Genomic DNA, 25,421 nt, shown 5'->3' on the forward strand with positions numbered 1-25,421 from the left:
CTCTCTCTCTCTCTCTCTCTCTCTCTCTCTCTCTCTCTCTCTCTCTCCTTTTCACTTTTTCTCTCTTTATTATTTTCAGTCAGGTGAGTAGGTCTGTATTTTACTTCCTTGTCCATGTATACTTTAAAACCTAGGAGGCAAATTATTTCCTGAGTACACAGTCCTTTTGCATTTCACCTTCCTACTTTCACTCATACCAAAAAAAAGTAAATGTTAAGGTTGTACCAGAATGAGAAGTTGAGTTATTGTACCAATTTAAAACATGAGGCAGCATGGTGTAGCAGGTCTGGGATCAAATCCCCTATCAACAGTATGTGGCCCTGGATAAGTCATTTGACCTCTCTGAGCTACATTTTCCTCATCTATTAAATGGAGATAAAAATAACACTTCTCTCAAAGGGCAAATACAAAGTCTAAATAAAATAATATAGAGAAGATGCTTTATAAATTTTAAAGTTATGTTTGTTTACTCATATTTATTTAGAGCAGTTATATTTATTAATATTTCACATTCTTTAGGTGCAGTTACCTAGAGAAGTGTTCAGGAAAGGTAAGTAATAGATTTAAGGTCAGGCAGAACTCAACTACCTTACTTGAAAAATAGAAATCAGTCCTCTGTTCCAGATTTTAATTAAGCTGTCTTATAAATTGGTACCTTTCAGTGTGGCCAGGTAGCACAGCGAGTAAGAGCACCAGCCCCAGAGTAGGGATGACCTGGGATTGAATCCGGGCTCTGATACTTAGCACCACACCCAGAAATAACTGGCCGTGTAACCTTGAGCAAGTTACTTAACCCCAATTGCTTTCAAAAAATTAATTAATTAATTAATTGGTACCTTTCCTTAGAAGAAAAAAATCATTTCCATAAACTATAAGAAAAATACTTGACCTGATATTTTATGTACCCTCCTTGTACTAATGCCATATTAAATCACCAAGTTGAAATGAACTTTCAGATTCCTAGGCAGAGAATAGAGAAATGAACACAGCACACCAATTTTGACTGAGGGAAGTAATGAGTGGGTACTAGCCTCAAAACCTACTTGTGGGAATAGGTTGTCAGAACTATATAGTTATCTTTATTTAAGGGTTTATCAGCAAATGAACACACATATTTCCTTCTAGCCAGAGGTGGAAGAATGCAAGTAGAAGGTGAGTCTGTCACCCTAAGTAATATGCTGAAAGGGCAGAGTCTGCAGCTTCATTTTCAAGGGTTCTCTGTTCCTAAAGTCCCATCATTTCCTTAGGGAGTCAGAAAATGACAGAGTCTGACTCATTTCAGTTCTGCTGATTTCCACTAATTATAGTGGCACTGTGGCATACCTATAATTAAGAGAGAATTAGGCTTTCAATTATAAACTGCTATTTTGGGTGTTGCATATCTTAGCAATTTCTTTTCTCTATAAAATAGGACAAAAATTGAAACATCTAGGATGTTTTCCTGGATGATGTTTCTAGAGGACATATATACATTATACGCATGCATAGACTCATAGACCTCTTAGAACTGTAAAGTGCCTTCAATTACAATTAAGTTTCTTTCATTGCAATGTATGATGTAGCAATGTGAAGAGATCTCTGGAAATGGAGTCAGGAACCTCTGCTAGAGTTTTTCCACTCCCACTCACTTCATAACCATTGTAAACTACTTCATCATTCTCAGTCTCAGTTTCCTCATGTATAAAATGAGAATCTTAAAATGCATCCTTCCTACAACAGGCAGTTGAGGTGAAGATCACAAATAATAATGTAGATAATGTACTTTTAAGGAATAAAGTAATACACAAAACTGAGCTATTATTATTAATTCTTACTGTTACTGCTAGCATTTATATATTATTTTAAGGCTTGCAAAGTACTTTTCCAATATCTAATTTTATTCTCACAACAATCCTGGGGGTAGGTGCTATTTTTATCCTCATTTTGCTCATCTGGAAACTGAAGCAGACAGAGATTAAGTGACTTGCTCAAGGTCACACAGTTAGCTTACATCTCAGGCAATTCTGACCTCAAGTCTTCCTGACTCCAGTTCCTATGCTCTATCTACTGTGCCACAAAGATGCTTATAATAATAATAATTGCTATTATTATTATAAGGACTATAATAATTATTAATAAAATTATTAGACTTAAATACTTGAAAAAAATATCATAGAGAATATTTTGTCCAATATCCTTATAAAGACCAAATTCTCTCTCAGGGAAACAGAGGCCCAAAGATATGGAATGATTTGTCAAGTTTCACAAAGAGTAACAGTCAGAATTCACTTTTAGATTTTCAGATGTTTAATGCAGTGGTCTCTCTACTACAACACTTTTCCTTCTAGTCATAGTTTGGACATTCCTATATGTCCTTGATGGTATGTTTTATGCAATTTCTCTCTCCGACGCCCTTCACCCTACAATGGTTGGGTTGCCTCTAATTTTTATTCCTTTTAAATAATGCTCCTCCATTATTTCCAACCATGAAGCATGTGTCCCAAATGTTGTAGAGTATTTACATTTATATTTTAGGTATAGAATTCTCAAGTTTTCTCTTATTATTTTCTTCATTTGCCCTATACTCTGAAGTTAGGAGCCTGATCTGAAATTATTTTTTAATGTGTGGCTGAGTTTGTGAAGACCTTGAGAAAACAATGTATTGTTCAGTTAGGGATTGTCAGGTTTATCCATGTTATGTTACAATAAGGTAAAAATTATCTTTTATTTTTACATTTTTTCCCTTTGACATCTTAATTCTACTTCCTGATTCATATAACAGAGAACAATTATAAAGAAGAGAAAGATGGCACTAACAGATGAAGAGGGAATTTGACCCTAGTTTTCAGGGTATTTTTCTTTGATGATTTCAGCAGGCCTCTGAGAATTTCTATAGCAAAGAAAGGCAAAGTATTGAAGATTTCAGATACCCATTTCACAATGTTTGTCTTCTCACAATATCGTTTAACATAGTTGCAAAAATTAAAAAAAAAACAATGAAGAAACATTTCACTCATTCCACTGTTTTTTACTTCATGCACATGAGCTTGCTCATCCATCACCATCTGCATGATGGCTGAATCTCTTGACTACATACTGATGAATAGAAGAGGAAATGAATAAGTAAAAGGCCATGCTGTATCCTGTGCATTGTGAACTAAAGCTGTTGCTGACAGAAATATGAGTGGGTGTAACTAACAGCTCCCTAGCTTAACTATGAAGATTATACCCTTTAGCAGTTTACGAAATTCAGGGAAAGTATCTTGCTTTTCGCAGTTAAAACTAGGACAGAGAAGTTGGAAACTAGAGCTTTGTCCAAGGCATACAAATTGGCAACATTTGTAGTTCTTTAGTATAGAAAAGATGGAACTTAGAATCTAATGAGAAATAACAAATACTTTAAATAGGAGGTGAGTAGATCACAGACTGTGTGAGTACTTTTCCTATATAAGGCAACTTTGCAGAAGTTGCCTTTCTTCTCTCTCCCCCAACCCATTTAAATGACGATGCACTTCATTCCATTGACCCAAGTGCATTGAGTCTTGCCTCAGGAGCAAAAGTTTCTGGTTTTGTTGTTGTTCAGTCGTTCAGTCATGCCAGACTTTTCTTGACCCCATGGACCATATTATAGTAGGCCCTTCTATCCTCCACTCTCTCTTAATATCCAAGTTTATATTTGTGGTTCCCATGATTCTGTCATCCCATTTCATCCTCTGGTATCCTCTTTTCATTTTGCCTTCAGTCTTTCCAAACATCAGGGTCTTTTCTAATGAGTCCCATCTCATTATATGACCAAGGTATTTAAGCTTCAATTTTTGACCTTCCAGTGAACAGCCTGAATTAATTTCTTTAAGTATTAACTGATTTGATCTCCTTGCTATCCAAGGAACTCTCAAAAATCTTCTCCAATCCCGCAATTCAAATTTTATGATCCTAGTTCATACAGGCTCTTCTCTTCTTTCCAAAAACAAATTCTGAAAGCACATGTCCTCCCTTTAATCAATTGGCTAGGGAGAATATTAGATGGTAGGGGAAAGGTACCTTCAGAAGGGAAAAGCATTGATTATTCTTCGGGAATGATCAACAGAGTACCCACATTTTTATCTGGTGACTTAATGACTAGTCAACAAGGCCTAGTTCCAGACTTGGAGTCAGGAAGACCCAGGTTCAATTCTCATCGTTGACATTTACCAGTTCTATGATCACAAGCAAATTGTAACTTTTATGAGTCACAGTTTCTTCATTTGTAAAACAAAGAGATTGAAGTAGATAGTCTCTTTGATTTCTCACATCTCTAAATCTAAATCCAGCTCTCAGTCTACAATAATTTTGTTTGACATCTGGCTGTACCACAGGTGAAGTGGCCTTAACCTCTTTTCAGAAAGCTGTAGAGAGATGGTCCTTTTTTTCAAAGATATCATTACTTCCAGAGAATGTTTATCCCAGGTGACAGAGACAAAACAAGTAGAGAAGATTTAAGAGTTTTCTGTAGTCTCAAAAGTCTCTCTTAATTCCCATGTTTGTGATGTCTTGAAGGGGATGAAAATCAGATTGGAAATATATAGGATCTTTAGGTGGCTTGGTGCTCAATGTAAAAAAAAAAGTGAAATCATCTGCTTTCAGTACGGCCTGTCTCTACCCATTTTTATCACAACAGTTACCATGGTAATAGTCTCAATTCCAGAGCTCTGAAGAAAAGTGAAATAGAAATTTCAGATTTTCTCCAAATGCTTGTATAGTAATTGCAATAGGTTAGGTGCTGAATTGCTACTAACTATGAAAAATGACTAAAAGCATTTGTATTAGCTTCAGCTGAACAGTGTCAGGTTGAATAAAAAGTTATTGCTAAATAACTTGACAAACACTACTCTGGAGAATAATTTTGCTGTAATGCCATTTTATTTACTGCCAAAAGCAAGCTGGTCAGTGAAACTGATTGTTAATTTCGACCTGGAGGTGAACAATGGGCATTTGTTTTTCAACATTCCCCAACCCAAAGGCCTTTGGACAAGTACAAATGTGTATCACTGTCATGGTTGAGAAGAAAGTAATCTTGAGAATTTGTAAATACACTTAAAACATAAAGAAACAATGGAACCTCTCACTTATCAGTAGGATTTACTTTAATGTATTTTTTTTGCCCAAACTTCAACTTAGACCTTATAAGAAGTTCATTTATTCATGCCTTCATTCATCCAACAAACACATATTGAAGACCTGTTGAACAGACACTCTGCCAGATTTAAGAAGATTATAAAGGTAAATAAAACCCAAATGTCCTGGGGACATCTCAATTTCAAAATACCCAAAATTGAACTCAGCATCTTTTCCCAAACCCTTTCCCTCTCCCAGATTTCACTATTCTTTTCAACCACAGATACCACCATCCTTTTCAAGTTCCCAGGTACATAACCTTGCCATTATTTTGGACTTCTTTGTTTCTCTCACTTCACTTCACATATCCAATCAACTGCCAATTGAAGTTTCTACCTTCATATCTCTGGCATATGACCCCTTCTCACTAACAAAGCTACTATATTCATCCAGACTTTCATCATCTCTCTCCTAGGTAATTGCAATAATCTCTTAATTGGCCTCCATGCCTCAAGTCTTTCTCTACTCCAGACCAACTCACTAACTATTGCCAAAGTATTTTTGCTGAACTGCAGATCTGACCCTGTGACTCCCTCAGACAATCAACTGTAGTGACTGTAGCCTTTATGATAACATCTCTATTTCTCTTATTACCTTTTTAAGCTTTGAACAATGCTTCCCCAAACTATCCAGTCTCATTGGAAATTATTCCATTTCTTGTCCTCTTTGATCTAACAAACTTCTCTCTGTTCCTAAACATATAGTTTTGTTTCAAGAACGCATCCCTTTGAATTGGCCATCCCATTGTCTAGTATGTACTCCTTCCTCACCTCAGTAGAATGGATTCCTCTCTTCTTCATTCATTGTCTTTTCTGATTTTGCTTCTTCTAACTGCTAGTACCACCTCTCCCAAAATACCTTGTTTTTAAGTACCTTGTATTATTTTCATTTATTTATGTATATATCTATGTGTTGTTACCTCCCCTCTTAGAACGTAAACTACTCAACAATAGCGATTATTGCATTCTTTATACTTCGATCTCCACCATTTGGTACAGTACCGTGTTTCCTCGATAATAAGACACTGTCTTATTATTTTTTTTGGACAGAAAAACACCAGAGGGCTTATTTTCAGAGGAGGACTTATTTTAATGAACATTGACAGCAATTTTAATAAACAGGTAAATGTGAACAAAAAATGTACCTTTATTCAATAAGCAAATCACTGGGGAAGAACAGGATGACGCGCTCACTGCTGCAGCTCTGATTGGATGCAGCTCGGAGCGTGGCGTGCGTTTCACGGGGGGGGGGGGGTAGGATGGTGCATACAGAGGGTACCGTAATGTAGCGTGTAGTGCAGGGGATCATCTTCACTACAGTAGCAATCTCAATAGGGCTTATTTTCAGGGTAGGGCTTATTTTAGAGGAATCTTACACAGTAAGGGGAGGGCTTATTTTCGGGGAAACACGGGTATATAGCACATAGTGGGAGCATTATACATACTTGCTGATTGATTATTTATTGCTCTCAAGGAGCTTACATTTCTCTGGCCCTATAAAATTATCAGAGTGCAAATGTAACGATAAATAGAAAACACTGTGCATGAACTGGAAAACATACTTTGGTTCCAAACATAAACCATTGAGAAGCAGAATGGGCATATATGCTCAGTATTTTAAACTGTAGCCAGCATATTACATATTGAAATACTGAATATTCTAAATAAGTTATTCTACAGAAAAATGAAAGCATTTTACTAAAACATGTACATTTTCACTTTGCTCTGTTGCCCCAAATCATCTTCTCCTAGTTTTATATTATGCATTGTATGCATCAAAGTAATAGAGGTTAGAAGAGCCAACATGCTGTTGCATGGAGGGCAGAGTCAGTGGTAAGATAGTTCTGACCAGCTCCATTGATGTTAAAGCTTTAGATCAATGTCTTTAAGGAATTAGTCCTATTAGGAAACAATGGGAATCTTTGGAATTCAGAGATTTAATGGTAAGCAAAGGCCTTTGGATTGATACTATGTTGACTTTAAAACCAGCGCTACAGCCACTGCTATCCCCTGAAAGAGAGATCAAATGTGAAAAAGCTAGAGTAGGAAAATGTGATTTTTTTTCTTTTTTTCCATCTTTTTGGAGGGGGAAAGGCAGGGCAATTGGGGTTAAGTGACTTAACCCAAGGTCACAGGCCTAGTAAGTGTTAAGTAGCAGAGGGCAGATTTGAACTCAGGTCCTTCTGACTCTAAGGCTGGTGCTCTATTCATTTTACTACCTAACTGCCCCAAACATGTGACTTTTGCAGGTGACGTATTTATCTTACTCTTTCCCTTCTTTTTTTCCTCATCTCTCAACTCAAAAGTTCACACTCCATTCACTGTTTTGCCCTTGACCCTAAAATTTATTCATATTTAATCCCTATGCTGGTCATGTTTTCCTCCCCTAATTATTACTCCTATGTATACTAAAACTTATCTCCAGGGCCCAGGGACTAGATATGTCAAGTAACTAAATCAAATATCAGGAAGCAATGCAGGTGATCTCTTATTTATTATTAATAATGACACTCCATGGTGTCATTAACAAACTTAGATTGGACAATGAGTCCCAGCCCTCCTAGCACAGAGTGAAAGTAAATACTAAATAGTGACTGCTTCTCTTTTGGCCTGGAATCCTGAAGGTCTTCCCCTCCCAGTTTTGAGGTTTTTTTTTTTTTAATTAAAGGGGCCATCCCTGGAGTAACTACATAAGCAGGCCTATTTACGGAATGGGCATTTTCTCACTCAAAGAGAGAACCTGAAAAACCTTAGGCTAAAAGGACCAGGGTCTTCCATAGTATCCTGGGTCTTTAGTTATCCAGATGAATATCTGGCCACTGGACCCAGATGACTCAGGAGGAGAAAGTGAGGCTGGTGACCTTTTACAGCCCTCCCTCACTCAAATCAAAGTCAACTGCAAGTCAGGTTATTATCTCCCTGATGTCTTGGTCCTCTTCAAGAAGAAAAGACAAACACAACAATCCCTTTAAAAAGTACTTAGCTATGGACAAACAGATTTCCTGTGAATATTGATTGCCAACTAAGCCAGTTTTACTGGGATAACATTTCCTTCTGCAGCCATATGTAGTATTCTTACTCTTAAGAAAGCTGAGTTTGAGTGTCCATCCCATGTTCTCTAAAGAGGCATTGTCAGTTGACTTAAAAATCACAGAAATTTTGAATTAAAAGAGGTTATGTTTTCCAGCCTTCTTCACTAGGCAGATATTGTTCCTATCAAATCCTTGACAGATCATTCATACCATCCCTGCATGAATGCTTTTTGTAATGTACAGCTTGCCACTTTTCAGGCCTTCTTGGTAAACTCTAATTTGTAATGTATTTCCCCATGTATTGAATTGGATTTTATATCCTTGCAACTTCTACTTATGGTCCCAATTCTGACTTTTGGAAAGGCAAACTCTCCCAATGGACTCTATGAATCTGATCTTTTGGATATTATATTATTAATGAAACCTAAGCTTTCATTGCCTTTTTTTTTTCAACAAGTGTTTTATATAATTTACTAAAATTGATCTTGGACCCAAGTAAATAGTGTTGTTTTATTTTCATATAAATTGATGCATAGCTCCTACACACATGAATTTCATTATTTTAACTTAAATGAATGACTTCATATATATCACCATTAACTCAACAATTTTTATTTTTTTTCCAATTTACCAAAATAAATTTGGATTAACTAAACTTTGTAACTTTGTGTCAACAGGAACATTTTAAGAATATGCTTTCTATATCAGCAATGTAAAATGCTGAGAGAAATTTATTTCTATATTGTTTCAATAGAACCCTATCTCCAGATTGGGCAGGATCCTCTAATCATCATTTTTAGGTGTCATTGTTTAACTAACTCCAAATCAACCTAACAATTCTTCTCTCATTGAAATACACTCTCTCCTTCCTCTTCCCCCTCCCCTAGCCACACCTACCCACCCCTACCCACACCAGACCTCCCATTCCTTTATGCCTGGAAATTAGGATTTCTTATCATCCTCATAAGGACGAATCTATTGACCTTTCAAGTCCTTATCCTTCCCTCCACTTAAGGATTTGATACTGTAAACAACCCTTCCTTTTTAATGCCTAATCTGCTTTTGACTTAGAAGATACTACACTTCTTTGCAGTCAAGGCTATGAGATCTGTGCTTTCAGCTCCTCTACAATCTAGCAACAGCTTATCTTTATAGCTTTATTTTAGACCACTGCCCTTTTTGTACACTTCCAGGAAGTAGGGATTGTTTAATTCTTTGTACTCCTGTCCCAGCCAAATTCTTATCTTGCCCACTTCCATTTCTATACTTTTTCTCATGTTTTCTTTTATGCCCCAAACAGATTACACTATTTCTAACTTAAGACAACATCCCCTTCCTTTGAGAAATGACTCAAGTATCATCTCATATTCTAATATTTTCCTGATCTCCTCTCACCAATCTGACAAGAATTTATTTTCCTTCAAATTTCCCACAAAACATTCCCTGGACTTGGACTACTCCTTTGCACATATCCCACAGTAATCTAGGTTCATACATCACCAACTCCTATTATTTGGTTATTTCATAGTTATGTGGATGCATATGCATATGTATATATGTATGTATTTGTATGTGAATGTGTATATACACATATATACATATGTGTATACACATATAACTACAACTACAGATATGCATGTTTATCTGTATATAACTCCATGTGGTTATAAATGCTATGAAAGTAGGCATTGTGTTGTATGTACTTATATTGCTAGAACCCATCATAATGCCTTCCATTTTTTGGGGTGGTGGAGGTAGTGGTATAGATCTATGATTTAAACTGTGTCAGGGCCTTCTTCTATGTAAATTCCCTCTACTGAGGCAGATTAATATCTTGTCCCTAACTTCTAGTTTTAGAGACCTACTGCATGTAGGAATTAAAGAAAAGTATGCTAAATTGAATTGACCTATCTATCCAAATGGCTTGATCTTGCCCATAAAAATAAAATGAGAGCTATGCAATGTGCTCTGATCTATCAAATAGCCATATTTTAAAAGGAAATGACCCCAAAAGACTACTGAACACAAATCAAGACTTTGATTTTTCATTTCAGAGTGCTAGTTCATATTGTCATAAATTATATTTCTCTTTTTCCCTGTTTCTGTCTCTGTATCTTTCTTTGTCTCTGTATCTCTCTAAACAAATCAATGCAACAAATTGTGTATGTGTGAGTCAAGTTTCCAGTAGGATACCTCCATAATACATTAGGAAGGGAAAAGAGAGATAAAGTCAAAGTACTTAAGGGCAGCTTAAACACATGACTAACCAACAAAAGAAAAATCTCATACAGCAAATTCTCATATAAATAGAATATATAGTATTAATTCAAAAATCTCTCTATAGAGTATCAGTCATAGAGACTTAAAAATGGTAAGATAATTTTGTGAAACAAACAAAACCAAACAATCACATTTTGGCTCAATTATTAGGTGGTTTTAAAGCAACTTGATAACTTTATTCCTTGGTTTACACATCTTTAAAGTAGACAAATGTCTATTATTCTTATTTTGCTAAAACATTCCAAGACTCAATAAGATAAAATTTGCAAAGTTATTTTGTTTAGTTTCTTCAAATTGATGATCTATGAACACATGGTGCCATTTCATTTTCGTTATGTCTAAAACTTAATTTTAATAATTAGGATTTCTTTGGGGAAAATAAGTCCTTGAAAATCTGAAAATGTCCTTTTTCTCATCTTTTAATAAGTGATCATCTTATTTAAATATGTTATTTTAGTTTAGTTTAATGGGAAAATGTCATGAAACAAGAGAGGTAGAATGCAAGAGAATATGAGTCAACTTTAAATCTCTCTTGCCAATAAAATTTGACTAAAGTGGCTAAAGATTAAATAGTAACTACCCTAAACAGGAAAACTAAATGAACTGAACCACAGATATCATTTTTATCGATGGTACGTAAATGATAATTTAAATGGAAAATTGTGAGGTCTCCAATCAAGATAGTACATATTTGTGATTCAATGGATTTTAATGAATATTTTCCCACCAAATTCTATTATACATGAATGTAGTAAAAAATGCTCTTTCATTTTAAAGGAAATTAATTTGCTTGCTATATCTCCAGCTTTATAATTGTAAGAGAAAGGAATACTAAAGGATTTTTTTTAATTGTGCACAATCAATGAATCTAATATCAATTAATTTTATGTATAATGAATGAATTATAATATGAAAATATTGATTAATAAATTAAGTAGTTCTTTAAGCCAAAATACTGGTTTTAATATAGTGATGGGCCCCAAAGTAGGTATATTGACTGAAAAAAATTATTTTAGGGATATTGTTTTTACTATTGCGGTTTCCTTTTTTATTGAATTTCCTGAATCCACTTAGTTACAATTTAAAGAAGTCATAATTCATTTCTGCCTTGCATTTTGCAGACTGAATTTTTTTCCATTAAGATAATAAACAGAGTTCTTTTCAGTTATAATGATAATTTAAAATAAAAGGTAAACAAGAAAACAAAACCTCTTTGTTTTCCATAATTTGTTGGAATCGCTACTGAATAAATGGATTTTGGTAAAATTCATCATGTTTGTATCTTTTCCCTATCTGTTTATTTGATCTTCACCCAAAATGACCCATTTATTGATTAATTCAACCAATGTTGAATTGTCTGCTGTCTATGAGGTACCATGATAACCACTTTTGGAGGAAACAAGTAAAGAATAAAACAGGGTCCAAACAAAATCTTATTTTCTTGTAAAGGTAAAAATTAATTTTACACATTTAATTATAATGCTGTTGTTGTTCATCATTTTAGTCATATCTGATCATTTGTGACTCCATTTAGGGTCTCCTTGGTGAAGATATTGGAGGAGTTTACCATTTCCTTCTCCTGCTCATTGTACAGATGAGGAAACTGAGGCAAACAGGGTTTAGTGTAACTTGCCCAGGATCACTAGAAAATGTCTGACTAAGGTCATATTTGAACTCTGGTCTTCCTGACTTCAGGCCTGGCACACTATCTACTGTTCTACCTAGATGCCCACAACTAAAATATGAAATGCAAGGAAATAACCCCCACAATACTGACTATTCAGAGTAGATAAAAGCGTGGGTCTAACTGGGAAAGATCATGGGAGGTATCATGGAGAAAATGGTATTTGAACTGAGCCTTGAATGAAAACAGAAATTTTATCAGTGGAGCAGGAATATCCCAAGCAGATGGGAAGAACATAAGCTAAGTGACTGAGGCAGGAAACATGAGGCATATTCAGGGAATGTTAATTGCCAAATTTGCCTGGAGCTCTGTGAAGGGAAAGTGATGCAAGTGATGAAAAGTAGATTGGAGCTAAATTTTGGAAGCTCTTGAATAACAGGCTAAGGAGTTAGGACTTTTTTCTGGAAGCAATAGAGCATCATTGTAAGTTTGAGTACTTTTTATGGTTATTTAGTTGTTTTAATTCTACTTTTCCAATTCATTTAATTGAATTATTGTAGTTCTACTAGTATAGAATACAGCTGATCAGAATACAAACTTTTATACTCCTGCCATGTCAAAAAAGAAAATCCAGAAGAGGAATTCATGTATGATAAACTGTATTGTTACTGATAATGGTAAAATGAATATTATATTAGTTTTGAAAAGCTGTGCTTTGGAAAGATTACTTGGCAGTGAGATATAGAAACGATTTGATAACAGAAAAGTTGCTCCCCTCTTTAACAAGGCAATGGGAATAATATAGCCTCAGACTTGAATTGTAAATATACAGTGATCTACTGGAGTTGGGAAACACAAGAGATCATGGGTTAGAGATATAGAGACATCCTCACCGTAGTTATGGACCACCTTATAAGAGTTTCCCCCAAATCCAAATCTGTGCCCTAAAATCTTGAGGATATAGTCCTTAGAAAAGTCAGATGGCCACCAATCACAGGTTATTTGGATGGTGGGGTAAGCCAAGGAGTAGCCCTGGCCTGCAATTGGCTAGTTTTGGTTGGGGTCTTGCCAATGCCAAGTCCTCTCTTTTTAGATATTGGTACCAGACTTCTCCTATTATGGGCTTACTCCTTTCTTAATGGTTTAGCATCCATTGTTCAGACTGTAGGGGGTATAGAATTCTGGAGATTTTGAGGCTTAGATTCTAGTACTACCTACCCAACTAACGAGGTAACCCTAGGCAAGCCACTTAGCAATAACAATTAATATCTGTTCTTTAGGACTTCCTTACAGCAATATCCTTCTGATAATTTAGCAGCTAAATGCATTTGAAGAAATTCTTTGGTATGGTTTCTGTCTACCTTATTCTCACCCCTACACAAGTTCCCTGAATATCATACTTGTAATATTTAGGGAAGATATATTCTAGATACACAGTACTCTAAGTGGACTTCACTATCAGTATCCCATTAAAATAATTTGTCTCTGGAATTCTAGGCATAAGTGACTTGCCCGAAGTCACAGGGGTAAGTGAGCAAATCCAACTCTTTCCACTCCATGATTCTCCAAAGCACCTTTTAAACTCTTTAAGTGACTTAGGCACGGAAAGTAATGTGGTACAGATATGTTCTTCCTCCCCTATCTCAGGACACCTTTTATCTAAACTTCTCCTCTCATTCTTCTCTCAAAGTTCAGAAAAAGAAATGCTATTATTCTCTAAAGTTAACTTCTTGAAAGTTACCCTTGTAGATTCTTGTCTTCAACATTTTAATTCTTCCCTCTATGGATTTCTTCATGGAAATTTGAAATTTGTTTTGATCTCCACTACGTTGGACGAAAGCTCACTTGTCCCTGCTATTATCTGTAATTGTTATCTTCCTTTCACCATGGAGTGATGAAACTTATCTACCTCCTTAACCACTAGCATCTAGATTTCATGCTGCTACCCTACTGAAACTGTTTCCTTTGAGATCATCAGTAGCTTTATTTTCATTTACTCTAATAAACATCGTCTATGGCCACTTTGAATGATTTGATGTAACTGAAAAACCTCCATCTTGAAATTGTCTTCCTTTGGTTTCCATGATGGAACAGTTCTGTCCTTTTAACGTTTTGACTTGTTTCTTATATGTTTAATATACTGAATCCTTCTACTCCTCCTGTCCTTTAACTGTAGTCTCAGATCTATTCTCTAGCCTTTCTATAATTTCTCTTCAAGAACTCATCCATTCTCATGACTTTAAACAGAACCTTTATGCCAATGACTCCCAAAACTATATTTCCATTTATCTAGTAGATATTTTCATTTGATATATTGTTATCACTTGATATTCTTTAGACTGAAATTCTTTTGAAAATTCACCACCTTCCATACACTCAATCTACTTCCTCCCTTGATACCTGCTTCTGGCAGCAACAATATCTTTCCAGTGTCTCAGGTTAAAACACTTGGAGTCATCTTTGATTCATCTCTCTCCATTTTTCATACCCAAATGTTAACTTCATTTGCTCTGTTTTTCCTGCATTTCTCCCTTTCTCTCTATTCTTATTGTTTCTAGCATCTTATGCCTTAATTGGTATGATATCATTCTAGCTGACTGCCCTGACCAGGCTCTTCTTTCTTTGATACATATTAAACACTGACACCAGTCTAGCTCTCACACTCATTGGCTGAAAAACATTTTAGAAGTAACAACTTCTCCAGGTTTCTTTCTGTTCATCTACAAAATTAAAGGTTTGGACTAGATAGCTTGTCTGGGTCTTTTTTAGATTTGAATTTATAAATCTGTGCACCTCACAATTACTTGTACTGCAGATCTTTAGCAATGAATATTTACATTCCCATTACTGTGTGCATGTACTTCAGAAAAACAAACATAGACAAACATAAAGGGTGTTTATTTTTAGTTGTTGTTTTTTGGGGGGTTGCACTGACTTTTTCTTCAGAAGAACCACATGACAGGTTGATACTACTGCGACACTGTGCTCTTTGGCTTCCAAGAATAGTAGCTTCCTGGGGTGTTGTTTGAGTCTATCATAACATTCATAATACAGAAGAAGACCCTAGCCTAAGTCAAACCCCTGTGAGCCCTGGTAGTCCTTCTCCTACCAAGGTTCCTTGTCTAGAACTTCAAATTAAAATAATGCATAAGGGCAAAGATCATTTTTCAAAGAGCACTGGATTTCACGTTAGGCATCTAGACTCTGCTTCTTAGGGCCTGAGTGACTAAAAATTTACTTAAGCCTTGTCAACAATCTTTCTGAGTCAGTTTCATCTTGTAAAATGGGATAGTGAAATTTGTATTACTCAGCAGAGGGAATGTTAGTGAGGTAAGTGCTTTTAAAATTGTTACATACATATAAACAATTCCTGTTTTATTAGTAATATTATTGACAGCGAAAAACTTGGAAGGTTATATAAAGTTATGAAAGTCTTATATAAAGCACTCCCAGTGCACATCATACTTTGGGTTCATCTTCTTCCTAATCATTCCATTTGATAGATTTCTTATTAGCCTATGAAAATGCAATCCTACATGCTATAACAGAAAACAATGGGAAATAGGATTTGTTCAGTAGAGGTTTATTACAACTTAGAATTTATATTTATTCTAAAAACTAGGTTTTTGTGAAACAGAAGCAAGGTATCTTTAATCCTAAATAAAATCATCTTCTAGAACATCAGACTTGGGTAATTGCTAAATTACATAATTAGAGGTGTTCTGTTTGACTCAAGAGACAGAACTAGGAAAAGTGAGTGGATGTTGTAAAAAGGCAAATTTAGGTTTGATATATGGCAAAAAAGAAAAAAAAATTCTGGCAATTTACAGCTATCAAATATGCAATGGGCTGCTTCAGAAGATGATCATAATAATAGAATTTTAAAAGTGCTTTAAGATTTGCAAAACACTTTACAATGTAACCTTATTTTATCTTCATGACAATCCTGGAGAGTAAGTGCTATAATCCTGTTTTATAGATAAGGAAACTGAGGCAGACAACAGTTAAGTGACTTGCACAGGGTCATGCTTTCTGAGGCTAGTTTTGAATTCAGATCTTCCTGACTCCCTATCCAAAACTCTATCCACTGCAGTTGTCTCAAGTGGTAGTCTTCAAGGAAAAGTGAAATTTCCACTTATCAATTATATTGTAGAAGGGATTCTTGTCCAGGTGTGGGTCTACAGAGTTCCATTAGTCATTCAGTCAATAGCCAGTTATTAAACACCTCATGAAATGAACTGATTTGATGGCAATGAGCTGGTTTGATCTCATTAATAGAAAGAAGCCTGTAGTAATTGCACTAAATTGCAAACACCTGTACCTCTAAGTGTTCTGAATTTAGAAAGCTGGTCATTCTTCTCTAAGACTAACCAATTGTTTGTCTGGTAACTAGTATTGTTAGTTTTGTCATCAGTCTTTTGTCAACAGTTCATGCCTGTCCTGTGTCACAGTTGTATACTTTAAATGAATGTGGGGGTGGGTAGGATATACTTCATCCATAAAATAAAAACAATATTTCCTTGAATGGCAGCCAGATGGCTCAGTGGATAGAGTTCTGGACCAGGACTCAGGAAGAACTGAGTTCAAATCTAGCCTCAAATCTTATTATCTATTTAATCCTGGGCACATCATTTAACCTCTGTTTCCTTCAATCCACTGGAGAAGGAAATGGTAAACCACTCCAGTGGCTTTGTTAAGAAAACCCCATGGATTGTATGGTCCATATGGTAATGAAGAGTAGACATGACAACTACTGAGCATCAACAGTTTCCTTGAATGACACAAACTGCATCCTTAAAGCTTCATGCTTCCCCACCTCAATGGCATTTTCCCAATTCTGCCCTCTGAGGAATCTCATTTGTACCTGTGAGCTTGAGGATTCATTTCTCACCATTCAGTTTTGTCTTCTGGGGAGTTCACCTTTATAAACCTCTTGTTTTAACTTGGACCAGGTAGTTCAATAACGATAGCAGTTAACATTTATAGAGATGTCTTAAGGTTTTTGAAATATTTTATATGTCTTATTTGATCCTTGAAAAACCCTACCACTTGTGTGCTGTGATTATTTTAGAGGTCATAAAACTGAGACTAGGAAGTTAGCTGAGCTGTCTGGCATCATATAGCTAGTAAGTATAAGGCATCATAGAGCTAGTAAGTATCTTAAGTCTGGATTTGAACTCAAGGTATCCCTGATCTCACTTCAACACCATCGACTGCATCACTTGACTATCTAGCTCTAACAGATAAGTTACTTGGGTTTTAATTTAAGGACTACTTCCCAGGATTGTTCTCCATATATAGTTCTAAATCTGCTAATCTTTGAACCTGACTCTTATCCTCTGCCCCTTGATGCCTTCCTGCCCCGGGAAAATTTCTTTCACTCTGCCTTAACTGAAATATAATTAGATTTAAAACACTGAGAAGCTGAAATGAATGCATAAGTGAACAGCTCTGATGAAATAACAATCTGCCCACCTGGGATCATTCTGTCAAACAATGGCCTGACAGCATCCATCCTGACATATGGGAAAACTCTAGAGACTTATCAGTAGCTATAGGAATACATAGGGACAACTTGGCCATCGTGATTGTTAAAGAGAGAATTATGAGTGTAGATATTAAAAGCTGAGCTAGGGAGGTGTTCTGGCAGTCACTGAAGCAGCTTAGTGGCCCCCCAGGCCCTTCCTGTCTGACAAGCAGGCTCACTTTCTTTCACAATATGCTTGGTTGAAGCTTTGACCCCTTTTGTTGCTTGTGACAGCTATCTTCCGATCACAGAAGTTACTGTTATTGGGGTTTCACTACAACATTTTTGCACAGAACTAGAGGTTTGCAAAGACAGGGCCTCCTCTCAACTTAGCCCGTAAAGAAGGTGGAAGAGGGAAAAAGAGAGGAGATCATGGCCAAAGCAATAGCAGGACCTCTGCGTTAGAAGGACTGGGAGAATTCACATATGTGACTCTCCTTGTGGGAAATATACCAATCCATTAGCACTACTCAAGAACCAAAATAATAATAATAATAATAATAATAATTAATAATAATAAAATATACCGAACAATGATAATGTTTTAGTTTACATAATGCTTTTCTTATTTAAAAAAAAAAAAAGAGTAGGTTTGGTTTTGTTGTGTCCTGTATCTATATTACAATTTAGTCCATTCCAGGCCATTTCTTCAGTTTACAGATCCATAAAGTATAATTTCATTATTTTTTCAGAAGACATCATTTGTATAGTAAAAGTTATATTATGTATAGGATTTAACAATAAAGTCACCTCTCTTTTTCTTTTATTTTTAAGCCAAATGTACCTAAATCCTTACAATTATTTTAGTGTTGTCCTCATTTAAAGCCTTAATTTAGAAGGGTTTCATATTTTCAAGTATTGTAATGATATTTCTATGCCTCAAAACATTTTGGCAAGTACTATTTGAAATTTGCTTTCAGAAACTATGGTGTATACACACACATATAACACACACATACAAATATAAATACACAACATATTTATATATGTTATATTTATGTGCGTATATATATAATATATTTATAAGTATATTAACACATAACATATATATGTATGTGTGTGTGTATATATATGTATATATATATATATATATAAAAGGTCAGTACTGATCATTTTTCATCCTTTGGAGGTGAATTTTTTTCTTTTTTTCCTTCAAGGGATTGAAAAGTTCTCTCAAGTCAAGCCTGAGGCATAAGATGAATAATTGAATGGGTGATTTTTTTATAGCAAAAGATGAATTGTGACAATGTTTCCTTATGCGATCCTTTTTTTTTAATGCTTTATTAACTTCTGATTTACATCATTCGTTTCCCCCAGATTTTGAGTTAAAAATTTTCTCCCCGTTTTTCCCCTACCCATTACCCCAATATAGCATTCCCACAGGATATCCCCTCCTCCAATCTGCTCTCTCCCATATTTTCTCCCATACCCCTTTCGACTTTTCCAGTGGATCTCTATGCCTCAGTGCCTGTATAACTTATTTCCCAATTACATGTAAGATGGTATTAATAATAGTATATATACATATACATATATATACATATACATATATATACACACACATAAACACACACACATATATATGCATATATATATTTGAATATTTGATTTTAAAGCTTTCAATTCCAGATTCATTCCCTTCCTTCCTTGTCACCCACCCTTACTGGGAAGATATGCAGTTCAGTATAGGTTGTACATGTGTGGCTAATGCAAAACAATAACATAGTAGATATATTGTAAAAGACTGACTATATTTCCCTCCTTCCTATCCCACCTTCCACTTGTTCTATTCTCTATTTTGATCCCATTTATTTTCAAAAGTGAGTGCTTCCAACTTCCCATCCCCCCAGCCTACCCTCCCTTCTATCATCCCCCCTCTCATCCCCCCCCCATTCTCCTGGAGGGTGAGATACGCTATTTAGTATGTATTTCACTCCCTCCTCAAGCCAAATTGAATGGGAATAAGGTTGACCCATTCCCTTTTGCCTTCCCATTCTTCCCTTCCATTGTAACCATTTTCCCTTGCCTCTTCTGTATGAGATAGTTTACCCCAATCTGTCTCTTCCCATCTCCTCTCATTATATTCCTCTCACCTCTTAATTTGACCTTTTAAGTATCATTCCTTCCTGTTAAATTGGTCCTGTGCCCTCTATCTATGTATACCTGTAAACATATATACACACATTCACATATGTATTTATATGCCCATATACCCTCATATATAGACAAATATATATATATTTCTAATCCCTTCTACTACTGAGAAAAAGTTTCATAAGTTACAATTATTGATTTTCCATGTAGGAATGTTAATAGTTCAACTTTGATAAGTTCCTTATGATTCCTTTTGCCTGTTTACCTTCTCATGCTTCTCTTGCTTCTTGTATCTGAATGTCAAATTTTCTATTCAACTCTGGTTTTTTTCAGCAAGAATGCTTGAAAGTCCTCTATTCCAATGAATGACCATATTTTCCCCTGAAACATGATACTCAGTTTTGCTGGGTAGGTGACTCTTGGTTTTAATTCCAGCTCCTTTGCCCTCCAGAATATCATATTCCAAGCCCTTCGATCACTTAGTGTAGAAGCTGCCAGATCCTGGGTTATCCTGATTGTGTTTCCACGATATTCAAATTGTTTCTTCCTGGCTGCTTGTAATATTCTCTCCTTAATCTGGGAATTCCAGAACCTGGCTGTAATATTCCTAGGAGTTTTCTTTTGGGGATCTTTTTCAAGAGGTGATTCTTTCAACCTCTATTTTGCCCTCTGATACTAAAACCTCAGGGCAGTTTTCTTTGAGAACTTCCTGGAGGATGATTTCTAGGTTCTTACTTTGGTCATGGCTTTCAGGCAGTCCAATAATTTTAAAATTATCTCTCTTGCATCTATTTTCCAGGTCAGTGGTTTTTCCCATGAGATATTTCACATTGCCTTCTATTCTTTCATTTGTTTGGATCTGTTTAACAGCATCTTGATTTCTCATAAAGTCATTAGCTTCCATTCGCTCCAGTCTAATTCTGAAGCAATGATTCTCCTCATTGAGCTTTTGAGATTCTTTTTCCATATGGCAAATTTGGCTTTTTAAGGCATTCTTCTCCTCATTGCCTTTTTTGGCCTCCTTTGCCATTTGAGTCAGTCTGTTTTTAAGGTATTATTTTCCTCAGTCAGGCTGTTGACTCTCATTTCATAATTTTCTTGCATTGTTCTCATTTCTATTCCCAATTTTTCCTCCACTTCTCTTATTTGGTTTTCAAAATCTTTCTTAAGGTCCTCTATGGCCTGTAACCAGCTTGTATTTTCCTTTGAAGTTTTTGGTACAGGAGTTCTGACTTCACTGTTTTCCTCCTGTTCCATGCTTTGCTCCTTTTTGTCCCCAAAATAGGAGTGTATTGTTGGAATCTTCTGTCTGCTTTGTTTCCTTTGACTTCTCATTCTGCCACTCAGATACTTGACTTTTGGACTTTTTGCCACAGTAGGACTCTGCCATCAGACAGGGGAGATTTCGTCCCAAACACTGGGGTTTTCTCAGCTGCTGGAGGTATTAGATGGGTGCCCTCTTTGAGGTCTCCACACACTCTGGCAAGTTGGACACACACCCCAGAACCTCCACCCTAGCCTGCAATCCAGATCCAAGCAGGTTAAAGCAAGAGCGATTACCCCTCAGACTGGTGCTTGGTGCCCCTACACTCTGCAGGCCAAGAGCTGAAGCCACCACATGGCCCTGGCTGGCTGTGCCGGTGTCTCAGCGGCTTTTCACCCTGGGGGTAAAAGCCAAGCACTACCACTTACTGGTCCCAAAGTCCAGACTGCACTGACCTCTCACTTTTCCTTTGTGCCTATGTGTTGATAAATCTGAAAACGGCCACACCTGCTGCTGATCTGGAGACCCTCGGGCCAGCGGCTGGTCAGGCCCTCCCTGGGGCTAAAGCCTTGGCATGGGGCTGGGCTAAGCTCCCAGAGTGCTGTGCTGGATTCTTGCTGGCCTGCTGGGCTGTCCTCAGCGGGAGGTTAGCTTCTCTGTATCATTTTGTGGGTTCTGCAGCTCCAAAGTTTTTTTAGAGTCCCCTTTTTACATGAATTGGGATGGTGGAAGCCGGAGCTGCAGGAAGGTCGTGCTTCTACTCCGCCATCTTCTTATGCGATCCTTAAGCTAGCTTGCATAATGACAAAATACTTTATACCTCTGGAGTCAGGAAGAGCTGGGCTAGAGGCTAGGCAGTGCGTGTCAGTGTCTTTTTAGTAAGAGAACTACAAAGTCAATTCCTTGTAGATACAGATTGTAAAATTATTCAAATACTGTGGGGGAAAAGCATGGATTTTATAACCATGAGCAACTTTATAAACTGAAGCAACTCTCTGAGATAATAGGTTGAAAAGTCTAAGTAGGTTAGGTATATTTCTGTGTGGTAGGTGGGAGGAAATATTCAGCATCCACTGAGAGCTAAATAGAAGAGACTTCAATACTAGAGCATGATTTATAAAGTTCATGAGCTTTCTCAGTGTAGCTTCTTTTGCAATATTTATTATAATTTAGTTAATTTCTATGTAGGTGCCAACCTGTGAAAGATAGGTGCATTACATAATAATTTAACCAAACAAAAGTAGTTGATGACATATCAACAATTAATAGAATAGCTCTATGATTCCTATACTTTGATCTAGAGTTACTCCAGAGCAGAGTTACCTAATATAGGAATAATAGAAAAGCTATTTGAATCCTAAGATTATCATTTTATAACTTACATATAGCTATTTCTTCAGCTCTGGTTATGAAGATGGAATTGATTTAATTTTCTATAAAGAAACCATGCTCAGTTCCCATTTCAAATTTCTTACATTATCCTCTTCATAGATGCTGAAACTTGGTGACTATTTTAGTTGTTTTTGGTTTTAGGTCAATGAAGAAATCTTAAGAGCAAAATAAACTTTCCAATGTCTTGAAATCTTATTATGAGGTATTTGTTTATTTTCAATTTCCACTCATTTGAATGAAGTGACATGTCATCTGCCTGTTTTGTTTAGGAGTATATTTATTTTTAAGAGAAATATTAATTCATCAACATTTCCAAATTTAAGCACTTCTGTTTTCCTTCAGCTCTCTGAGACTCAAAAGAAAGCAGACTTTCTAAATCATGTTGGATGGCAAGCCCAGTATAATCAACAGTGTCATATAGAAGCCACGAAAATTAGAACAATCTTAGGATACATTCAGTTGTCTTACCCAGGAGGAAGGCAGTGATAATTGTGCTTTGCTTTTCTCTTCTGGACCACATTTAGAGGACATGTTTTGTTCTTGGTGCTCCATTTTGGGAATGATAACCTGATTTACAAATTGCTGAGCATCCTGAGAAAGGCAAAGTAGGATAATGAAGGACCCTGAGATCATGCCATGTAAGGGTTGGTTCAAGCAAATTTTGGAATGTTTAGACTGAAGAAGAGAAGCTTTGGAGTAAGAGGATCATGATTCTTTTCTGCAAGTATTTGAAGCAATATCATGAAGAAGAGGGGTTAGGGCTTTTTTTTTCTGCTGCTTCAAAAGATAAAGTACTCCTTTTTTTCTGTTTTTCTTTCCTTCCCTTCCCTTCCCTTGCCTTTTCTTTCCTTTTTTAGTGAACAGAGAGACTATTTAATTTACCTACACATGCACACATGCACACATACACACCAACACACAAACACACACAGAAACGCACATCATATATCACTCTAAGTCAATTTGAACCAACTTGTATTTTTATATAAGCAATCAATCTTCTAACAATCATGCTTTCTTTGTTCTACAGATGAAAGGAGTTTTTTAACAGGAGATCATGGCCTCTATGCATGACCTATCGTTTAGTTAAAATGAGTTAGGTACCTCTTCTGGCACAAATGAGGTTGATTATTTAGAATCCAGCCACAATGACAATACTGTTTAAATTATGTCATGAATTTGGCTACTTCTTAAATAATTTTCAATTTGTTATGGTGACCTTTTCATGATTGCTTATTGGATGAAAAGCATTCAGTTTATATATGATCTAATTCATTAAAACCAGATGGTGAGTACAGATACCAATGTAAGAAACTTTCTGATAATAATGGTTGAATTATATTGATGAAAATCCATTAAATAACAATTCTTTGTCCTCATTCTGCTCGAAGACTGTTTAAAAATAACTATTTTCATGTTTTCTCTATATATATTTCACTGCTTTCTTTAAACAGCAGATTATCGGGGCCCCTTTGTCTCTCTGCAGAGATCTAAAATTGCAGTGTTTGATAAAATGTGGACATACATGAGAAGTGCTGAGCCTTCTGTGTTTGTGAGGACTACAGCAGAAGGCGTAGCTCGGGTACGGAAGTCGAAAGGAAAGTACGCTTATTTGCTGGAGTCCACCATGAACGAGTACATCGAGCAAAGAAAACCCTGTGACACCATGAAAGTTGGTGGGAACTTGGATTCCAAAGGCTATGGCATCGCAACACCTAAAGGATCCTCATTAAGGTGGGTGGAATAGTATAACAATATGCTAAATGTTGTTATAGTATCCCACCTACCCTGATGTATCTTTAAGAATGTCTAATGGTTTGTATACGGATATGAGGTAACTCCCATTCACAAAATACCAAAAAAAAAGTTTCTGAATGTTCATAAACATTTGGATACTGCTTTATATTTACAGCAGGGTTTTCTTTTTCTGTTCTGTTCTGTTCTGTTTTGCAACATACTTTTTTTTTTCCCTTCTTTTTTAAAGGAGTTTAAACACATTGATTTGAAGGAATACATACTTTTCTTTGGAGTTTCTTTTACTTTTGAGATTTTTTTTCCCCACATTTCTAGCTAACTGTGTGAGTCAACTCCTCATACTCTGCTTATGAAAAGAAAAAAAAATACAAAAGAAAGAAAAAAACAAATGGCTGAGTTCTATCAGTTAAAAAAAAAAAAAAAGAAAGAAAAAAAACAAAAAAAAAAGTCTTGAATGTGACTAAAAAAAAAAAAAAAACGGAAGTAACAAACCGGAAAAAAAATGCCACTCACTGTTGAAAACTGGGATATGCTTTGGGGAAAGGAAAAAAAAATGCACTCTGAATTTCTTTGCACACATCTCTTTACTATGTAGTTAACTCTTTGTATTCCTATTTTGTTGTTTGTTTTTTTTTTTAGTGGAGTCACATTCAAGACACTGTTATTTGTTTGTTGTGGATGTGAGTACATTGCTGTAGACTATAGAACTCCCCATATTAGCACTCTTTCCTTTATTTTCTTTTTGTTATGCTCTACCACCTTACCCAAAGATTCAGACCATTAGTAGCCCATAGACTTAAAATGCTACGCATCATTGTGGCCTGTATCCCACCTCTTTTTTTTTTTGCAACAAGAGTTGCCACAGAAGCAACAACAAAAAAAAAAAAAAAGAAAAAAAGAAAACGAAACGAAAAACGAAAAAGAACAACAAAAAAATTAAAAATGAAACAAACAAAAAAGTCTAAAATTTGCTCACCCTGTCTGACAAGTATGTTTTATCGTTTCAAGAAATGCGGTTAACCTCGCAGTACTAAAACTGAATGAACAAGGCCTGTTGGACAAATTGAAAAACAAATGGTGGTACGACAAAGGAGAGTGCGGCAGCGGGGGAGGTGATTCCAAGGTCAGCCCCAGGGAGAAAAGTGATGGGTAACTCAATGCAAAAACCAAGTAAGCAGCAGCTATGCACAGTGTGGGCACACTATGCCCTGCCCCACCATGCCATGCCACTACATCTTGGATGCTGTACACACAGTATGATTGATGGCCAGGACGTCTCTCTCTCTCTCTCCCTCTCTCTCTCTCTCTCTCTCTCTCTCTA

The 25,421-nt window shown here is 36.1% G+C and overlaps 1 protein-coding gene across 6 annotated transcripts in view; it reads left to right on the forward strand.

Annotated features, from left to right (window-relative positions):
* GRIA2 (glutamate ionotropic receptor AMPA type subunit 2) overlaps positions 1-25,421 on the forward strand; it is a 215,574-nt gene that overhangs the window by 184,832 nt on the left and 5,321 nt on the right. For 3 of the 6 annotated variants that reach the window (XR_011171925.1, XM_069105628.1, XM_069105630.1), the window contains exon 13: positions 23,832-24,079. Coding sequence is in view for 5 of the 6 variants with exons in the window: in XM_069105628.1 (XP_068961729.1) it covers positions 23,832-24,079 (248 nt within the window). In the remaining variant the exon portion in view is untranslated. Of the gene's footprint in view, positions 1-23,831; positions 24,080-25,108; positions 25,250-25,421 lie in introns of all 6 variants that reach the window. The other 3 variants (XM_069105627.1, XM_069105629.1, XM_069105631.1) reach the window with 2 other exon arrangements.

Source organism: Petaurus breviceps, unplaced genomic scaffold (genome assembly GCF_028583685.1).
Source record: "Petaurus breviceps papuanus isolate PSGF00001 unplaced genomic scaffold, PetGlider_PUasm1.0 76, whole genome shotgun sequence".
Taxonomy (NCBI): Eukaryota; Metazoa; Chordata; class Mammalia; order Diprotodontia; family Petauridae; genus Petaurus; species Petaurus breviceps.